This window comes from Passer montanus, unplaced genomic scaffold, assembly GCF_014805655.1.
Source record: "Passer montanus isolate IOZ18808 unplaced genomic scaffold, ASM1480565v1 scaffold23, whole genome shotgun sequence".
Lineage (NCBI taxonomy): Eukaryota > Metazoa > Chordata > Aves > Passeriformes > Passeridae > Passer > Passer montanus.
In genome coordinates this window covers 3,709,874-3,718,540 of record NW_024366926.1, presented here as the reverse complement: position 1 = coordinate 3,718,540, position 8,667 = coordinate 3,709,874, and the positions used below count along the sequence as shown (strand labels likewise).

The 8,667-nt window shown below is 48.7% G+C and overlaps 1 protein-coding gene across 1 annotated transcript; it reads left to right on the top strand.

Annotated features, from left to right (window-relative positions):
* Positions 1-146: 146 nt before the first annotated feature.
* On the top strand, positions 147-8,463 carry NOA1 (nitric oxide associated 1; the record flags this gene model as incomplete). The annotated part of the gene is made up of 7 exons (XM_039710764.1): positions 147-834; positions 1,890-2,054; positions 2,823-3,019; positions 4,317-4,448; positions 5,933-6,049; positions 6,845-6,962; positions 7,542-8,463. Coding segments are annotated over 7 exons (1,623 nt in total), but the record flags the coding sequence as incomplete, so codon positions are not given.
* Positions 8,464-8,667: the final 204 nt, after the last annotated feature.

Here is an 8,667-nt window from a genome sequence, read left to right as displayed (position 1 = left end):
GGTGGCGGCGGGAGGGGCCGCGGCGGCGGCCGAGCCAGGGGCGAGCGGGAGCGCGGAGCGGCGCGGGCCGGCGGCGGTGGCACGGCGCCTGCGCCGCCCGATACGTCACGCCCGCGTCTGCCGCGAGGCGCCCGCGCGCTCCGTGACGTCGGGCGTGCGCGCGCCGCTCGGTGCGGTGCCGGTGTCCGTGTGTCCGGTGTCCGTGTGTCCGGCCCCGCCATGCTCCGCCTGGGCCCTGCGCTCCTGGCCCGCCTGGCCCGCGCCCCGCTCCGCGCCTCGCTGCGGCCGTGCGGGGCGGCGGCGGGCGGCTATGGCGAGGAGCAGGAGCGCTTCGTCTTCCGCCCGAGCAGCACCGCCGCGTGCTGAGCGCGGCCCTGCGCCGCCCGCCGCGCCACGGCCGCGGGCCGCTGCTGCTCTACGTGCTCGACGTGATGGAGCTGCCCGACCCCGTGCTGCCGCAGCTGCCCGCGCTGCTGAGCCCCGGCGTGCCCGCCGCGGGCGTGCTGGTGGTGGGCAACAAGGTGGACCTGCTGCCCGCAGACTGCCGCGGGCACCTGGGGCGGCTGCGGCAGCGGGTGGCGGCGGCCTGCGCCCGGGCCGGGCTGCGGGGAGCCGCACTGGTGGACGTCCGCCTGGTGAGCGCCAAGACCGGCTACGGCGTGGAGGGGCTGGTCAGCCGGCTGCAGCGCTCCTGGAAGTGCGCCGGCGATGTCTACCTGCTGGGCGCCACCAACTCCGGCAAGTCCACGCTCTTCAACACGCTGCTGCGCTCCGACTACTGCAAGTCCCGCGCCCCCGACATCATCGACAGGGCCACCGTGTCCCCGTGGCCAGGTGAGTGCACTGCTTGGCCCTCTGTAGCACGGGTAATGGGGGATGCGGGGTGTGCAGAAAAGAGTGAGCTGTGCGCCTCTGGGCTGCTCTCGGCCACCCCTGCAGCTGGAGACCCTGTCACCAAAGCAGTACCTGCCACCCTGAGCTCCTCCGTGGTGGCAGCAAAAACTAGAAGTGTGCCATGCTTCACGTTATCACCTGTGAGGAGTGGCTGAAGTGTTTAACCTGGAGAAAAGGGGACTTGGGAGACGTTATCACTCTGCATCTACCCAAAAGAAGCTGGAGCCAGGCGGGAGTCAGTCTCTTCTCCAAGGCAGCCAGTGACAGGAGAAGGGGACGTAGCCTTAAGATGCACTAGGGCAGCTTTAGGTTGGACATTAGCCAGAATTTCTTTACCAGAAAGGTAATTACACATTGGAATGGATTGCCTAGAGAGAGACGATGGAGTTGCTGTGCCTGAATGTGACTAGACTCAGTGCCATGGTCCAGTCAGCATGGTGATGATCTCAAGGGTCTTTTCCAGCTTAATTGATTCTGTGATTCCTCACAGGGGGCAGCAGGGGTGGGATACATGTACATGTGCTGAGGGTACTGCACATCCTGTAGTGCTAAGAGGCTTGTTAAACCAGAGAGGGTCTCTGTGCACCCCTGCCAGTTAAGATGGCACCTGATGTGCATGCCTACCCTGTCCCTGTGCATTAGAGGTGTCCTCCAGTCTGGAGAGGCCAGGAGATGGAGTGGTGAGCACCTGTAGGGCAAAACAAGCTGCCTGGAGTTGAGGCTTGAATGGGGTGTACTAAGTCAGCCTTGGCACCACTCAGCTTTGAGACCCTTTTATCCAAACTATAGGTTTGGATAAACAGGTCTTAAGCAGGTGGATGGCTTGTTTTTGCTTCCCCAGGTTGGGAGGCCTGTACTTTATGGGAGCAGCTGTAGTTCCACCTCTGACTTTGTTTCCAAAAAGTCAGAGGAGGAGCTCTTTTGTAATCTTGTTCCTTAGGTGAAATATGTCAAGTAGTCAGAGATCCAAAAGTGCCTTCTGTTTGTTTTTCCAGGAACAACACTGAACCTGTTGAAATTTCCAATTATTAACCCTACGTGTGACAGGATATTCAGAAGGCAGGAGAGGCTAAAAGAAGAGGCAACAAAAACGGAAGATCAGCTAAGCAGTGAAGAAAAAAAGTACCTTAATCAACTTAAAAAGCAAGGTTACCTAGTGGGTGAGTAAAGGTGTTATCCTTCTGCCCCTAATGAAAACACTGAATTACACAAAGGTTAAATTATTTTGACTAATGTTTGCTCCCAGATTAATGGGGGCAAGACCTCTATCTCCTCCATAAACAGCATCATTGGTACTTTTGAATACCTGTCAGCTGCTGTAGTAGCAGAGAGTTCCTCTGTGCAATGCATCTCCTGTCTGATCAAGGCTGGCAAATTCTGATGGCTTAGTAGTTTGCAAGGATATCACAGTATGGGCCATCTCTTGTTCCCAAATAAAGAAAATAAGTTTAATTTTAAATAATCACATTTGGGCTGCAGGCTGCAGGGGTTGTACATCATTTTAGTATGTATTCAAAAGAGGGGGTTGCCAGAAGATAATTCTGCGTTTGACAGTCTGAGGCACTGAAAATAGAAGGCAGCCTGCTTTACCATAAATTGGAAATCACTAAGTGTCTGTGATCTGGTCCTTGCTGAGATTCTGGGGCATGAGGAGTGCTAAGCTAGAATTATAGAGGGGATTTCTTATAATTTTGGCTTTTGAACACACAAATTTCTAGCCACATAGTGTCTTTATCACCTTTATGCTTCTGGAAACTTTATGCTACTGATGTGCATCTCTTTACATAGTGTCTTTATCCACATAGTGTCTTTATCACCTTTATGCTACTGATGTGCATCTCTTCTAAGCTATGAAAGTTGCAGATGTTTGATTGAAGGAAAGCATGTTAAAAAATAAATTACCAGGAAAACCTTTCATTTTAATCCAGGGAGAGTTGGAAGAACATTTCAACAGCAGAAGTCTAGTGCTGAGATTGACTTCGACCCTGACACACTCTCCTACAGCATGGATGAAGATCCTAGAGATTCCCCTAAGAAGTTTGAGGAAAGGGAGGAGTTCACTCACAATGAAGTGAAGGATGCTCGGTGGTGTTTCGACACTCCAGGGATTGTAAAGGAAGATTGTGTAGGTATTCTGTGATGCTGTGTTTTGGGATGACAGGGTTAGGGAGGACTGTTCTGCCTTAGCTGTGCCTGTGGGAGAGTGCTTCTGCTGTAGTCCTGGCATTAAGATTCTCTTAGCTTGGGAATTGTGTTAAGATAAGGTTTGTATTTACTTGAGAGGGGTTCATGTGGTAATGCTGTTGCATTTCTGAGTAGTGCAATACTGCCAGCTTGGCAAAGGAGCTGCAGGGCTGCATCACCACAACCTCTGAACCAGGGGAAGTAAACAAGAGTGCTCTTAGCAAGTTCACACCAGCATCACCCAATGGAGCTGGCACTTCTTCAGCTCTCCCAGCCTACGCAAGAAGGTGGAGCTTAGGAGGATAACCAGAGTTGTATGACCAAACCACATCTTAGAGAAACATTCTCCTGAAGCTAGGAGGATCTGCAGTGTTGTTGCTATGGCTCCAATATTTGGGATGACAGGGTTAGGGAGGACTGTTCTGCCTTAGCTGTGCCTGTGGGAGAGTGCTTCTGCTGTAGTCCTGGCATTAAGATTCTCTTAGCTTGGGAATTGTATTAAGATAAGGTGTCAGGCCTTTGTCAGTATAGCAATGCCCTAATCAAGCCAGTGCTCACAAGGTGCACGTGTCTAAAACAGGCATGTTTTGATTTTTGGTCTTTTTAATAGCCGTGCAGAACTGCAGGTCATCTTCTGGGGAAGATCTAATAGTACAGGCAGACAGGAAGGTTCTGAAGAGAATGAAGTGCAAGGACTGTGCTGAGACTTTACAGCTCAAGTGCCATTGCTGGTTTCATGAACACTAGGAAGATTCCTGGTTTTCTAGTGATGTGTTTGTCAAACCATAACCTGTTTTACTAAGCTGCATTTTGGTCTCTGAGAGCCAATGTAAAGACTGGCATCAACTTAGAGACCTGATTTGGTACCTTGAGACTGTGTATGTTCTTCCCCTTCTTCTGGAGTTTGATACTTGTGGAGAATACTTCCTGCATGCAGAAATAGTTGTTTCTGATTCTGATTATTCTCGTGCTCTCCTTTGGTGAGCTCCATGCCAAGTTTTTTCTGATCAAACTTTGTTCCTGCTGTCAGTGTTAAATATGAGTGGAGGACAAGCAGATTTTGGCAGGGGACAGTCTTCCTGTTTGTCGCTTACTGTGTGGACCAGAATTGAACTGTTGTGTCAGATGTTCTTGATGTTGCTTTGATTGGTCTTTTTTCTCTATCAATATAATGCCAATACTAACTTTGTTGTTCCCATTGAAACATCTGGAATGAGTTATGACAATTTATTTTGCAGGTTTTGAATCTCCTAACAGAGAAGGAAGTAAAACTGGTTTTGCCATCGCATGCCATTGTTCCACGGACCTTCATTCTCAAGCCAGGAATGGTGTTGTTTTTAGCAGCCTTGGGACGTATAGACTACTTAGAGGTAAAGGAAAAAAGGATTTTGGGAGCAGGTGCTTCATCTCTTACTGTAGTATCAGCCATAAAAGGCTTTTTGGGTAGCTTTTCCAGACCCTTTCATTGCTGCTTTGGCAGTTACTGAACCACTGCATGAAGTCAGAATGCCTTGGCATGGGTAGTTGAAAGGTTTGTTACTTGCTACCAGCATGCAATATTACATTGTGTATAATGGGAGCTGCTTTTGAAAGCTGACAAACATCTTCAGTTTAATGTGCTTCTCCGACATACAGAGAGGCATGAGGGAGGGAAGAGAATGTCAGAATTAACTGGGGAAATAGGTGGGTTGCCTCATTTCTGTGTTTTGTGAAACCTGTCTGCGAAGACAGAAAAGCATAGACATTTTTGTTTCCTAGCAGACCACTGAAGAATTTGCCTGAGGAAGCAATTGCATGTGTATTTTAGTTTCTGTAAAAAGTATTTTTCAAATGTGTTGTGTGTCTCCCCTACCAATAATTTCTTCCATTTGTTAAAACTCCCATGCCATACACCTTTATTGAACTGTGTGGAGTTGACCTCCCGTGTTGCTTCCTCTGTAAGGGGCAGTTTCTTTCATAAGAACATTAGACATTATCATAAGTCTTAGATAATTTTCTCAGTCGCTTGCCGTGTTTTAGGGGTGTGTATGGCTATTCCTTTGTTTCAGTCTGCTTTCCAAGATCACCACAGAAGTGTTGAATTGGTACTTTGCTAAGGACACTCCTGACCTGCTGAATCTGGAAGAAAACCAGAAAGGTGGAGGGGGCAGGATTCTGTAAAGTTAAAAATGTACTGGTATGGCAGGAGCACACATCAATGTATCCTCCTGAGATTTTGGAGAACAGTTGTGCTCAGATCATGACAGAAGCTCCTGCCTCAGCTTAGACCTTTGAGCTTGAAGGAATTCCTGCCCTTATTTCTGGCTGCTAGCAGTGTTTGGAGAGATCCCTTCTCTTTCTGACCTTGTTTTCTCTTCCTGCAAATGTGATGAGAGTGCCTGCTGAAATTCCTTCACCAACTTTGCATAGCTTGAGAGCAGCTGGAACCAAGTCCAGTAGAATGAGCACTGTGTGCTAGAAATGTAGAGTGATAAGAGAAGAAGCGCCAGACCAGATGTCCACCACCTCTTGCACTGAATAACCACACTGAGTTTGTTCTTGTGAATTAAATGAGAGCAAAGATGTCTCTTGGATGATTTACCTGAGCTGAGCAGCTGTGCTGGCTGTAAATGTGGCATTGGGGGTGCTTTGAGGCAGGATGGTGAAGCTGTGGGTCTTCTCTTCTGGAAACTCAAAGCTCAGTTTTATAAAAACCCTGGCTGCTCTCACTGGCAGAGGCAAGGACCTGTTAAACAAGGGGAGGATATCAAGCAGGGCAGGTTTTCAACATACAGGAAAGAAATGGGGCAGGAGAGAGCAATTCAGGGCTGCTTTTCTCTTAGCATAATTAACACCCTTTCGGTATTTATTTCAGGGAGAAAAGCCTGCCTGGTTTTCTGTCTTGGCTTCTAACCTGTTGCCAGTCCATGTTACTACACTGAGTAATGCAGACACCATCTATGAGAAGCACGCAGCCCAAGAGTTCCTAAAGGTGAGGAGAGGTGCTGGGGGGAGCTTGTGGCTGCAGGTAGGCAGGACCCCTGTCTGGAGCACAACTGACAGGGAATACCCACAGGTATCACGAGTTTGGGACTTGTGCAGTGGGTGAGTGGAGATGTGCAGTGTGGAGCAGTCTTGCACAGACTGTGTGGCTGAAGTGTGTTAGGAGAGAGCACTCAAGATGATGCATTTTCAGCAGTTTCTGCTTTTAGCATTCAGACTGATAAGATTTGCAGTGCTCTGCTTACTCGGCTCTTCTTGAACAGCCTTAAAATGCAGGCAGCATCAGGGATATTTTCCATGGCAAACCTGCAGACTGGGGTTTCCAAACAGATTGCAGCTGAAAAATTTGCATTTCTTATTTTTTCCCTTCTGCATCTTCTGCACATATCTTGATCTCTTGGTGGTCTGACTTTTTCCTTGATATGGCAATGTTCTGTGTAGTACTTGCATATTGATGGGGTGAGCTGTCCCTCTCCTGGTATTTCCATTCCTGTGCACATGAAGAACAAGTGCTGTCACTCACATCAAGGCAGCTGGCCTGATCCACCAGCTGCATCTTGCAGTGGGCACTCCATCTGTGCTCACCTCCCATAAGGTTCCTCTGGATGTCATCCTGACTTCTGTTCTGACTGAAATAAATCCTGGAGGTTATTCAGTCCAGCTCTTAACTGGCTAACAAATGTTTGATGTCTTTACTCTCCCTTGTGCCTCGCTTACCAGTTTGAGGTAGGAATGCTGAAGAATCTCTTGACTGTTAAATAATTTCCCTGTGTTTTAATCTTAGGTTCCCATGGGTGGGGAAGAGAGAATGAAAGAGTTCCCCCCACTTGTCCCTCAGGACATTACACTGAAAGGAATTGGTGCCACTGAGGCAGTTGCAGATATCAAGCTTTCCTCGGCAGGTAATTTAATATTTCTTCATTAGTTTGCTTTGCAGGGGCTCCACCCTAGAAACATTGACGAGAAGAGGTCTCTGAAGGGGTAAAGCTGTATTTCCTGCTCAGCAGGACTGTGAACAACACAAAATCATAACAGCCATGACTTTGTCCAGCGGAAGCATGGCAGCCTCCAAGAATGGAGATTGGCAGCCATACTTGTACGGGATGGCAACATTGGAATACTTTATGTTGTAGCTGCCATAAAGGTTCTACAGCATCAGGAATGGCTGTGACACTGTCAGCTGTCCAGGTGAGAAGGAAAGGGCAGTTGATTGGAAAGCTTCATTCTTGTGTTTTTGTAATTCCCACCATCCCTTTTGAGTTTACCAGGAAAGAGCTGTGTCTGAGAAGAGTAACGTGGCTTTAGGTGCTGCCTTCTGTTGGGAAGGGGCTGGAGATGACCTTTGAGCTTGATTTCTCAAGCAGCCGCACGAGGGTAGCACAGATTTTTAGCCACTCTGGGAGCAGTAGTTTGTGTCAGAACCTTGTTTTGATCCTAGGGACTTGTCTTCCTCACTGTCCGTGTTCTCTCTGGCTGTGCAGGCTGGGTGGCAGTGACGGCTCACGCGGAAGAGGAATTGCTGCTCCGAGCCTACACTCCCAAGGGCACTGCATTGGTGGTGAGGGAGCCTCCCCTGCTGCCTTACATCAGTACCATCAGAGGGGCCAGGATCCCAGGCACTCCTGCCTACAGGACCAAAAAGCCTCCTTCCTTTGTGGAAAACCTGAGAACCACTGGAAGCAGATAGTGCATCTCATCACCCGAGCAAGGCAGAAGACAACACAGAACAGCCCCTGGAGAACCTTGTGACTTACTGGTATTCAGAAAATGTTGGACTCATTTTGAAAGGCCAGCAGGCACATTTTGGAAAGCAGGGCTGGTGGGAGCTCCAGAAGTCCACAGGTGATCCAGCTGCTGAACTGCAGCCATTTTGAATGAACTGAGGGGCTGGGACCTTGCTGTGGGAGGAGAAACTGCTTCTCCCTGGGATGTGCATCAATGGGCAGATCCCTTTACCTCTCCCCTCTTGAAATACAGGGTGGAACTCACCTGCCTGACCTGGTCGGACTTTGCTGCTCATGGAGTAGGTGGTTTCTTGCAGACATGCTCCCTCTTGTCAGAAATCATCACCTTGTTCTTAAGGTGTTTCCATAGTTAGGGGGTGGAGGGAGTTGGAAGGAGCAGGGAATGCTCCAGTGTGGGTATGACCCTCCTAGTGTCTGATGCTGATTCAGCAACATCGACCAGAAGTGTCCTTTCTCTCCAGCATCTGGAGCAGATTAGGGTGTGCAGTATCCTGCTTTAGGACACGGGAAAAGTGATTTAATGAAGAGCAGGTCTGCTCATGTGACTGAAGAGGAAAGTTTTGCAATTCACTGCTCTGATTTGGTTTCTGTAGCTTGGGTACAAGTTTTTGAAACCAAGGGTATAGAATAAAACTTCTCAAAGATGATCTTTTGCTGACCTAGTTGACAAAGCACTCTTTGTGTGGGTATGAGCATCTTGCTAAACGCATGAAAGCTCCAGTGCAATAATAAACGTGCTCAATCTGCCAAAGACAGGCAGACTGTGAGAGACACATGGCCAGTCAGTCTGCTGAAAAAGAGGCAAAAAAAGAGTATCTCTTTTTTTGTATCTAATCTTACCATTTCACTGATGTTTTCCTCA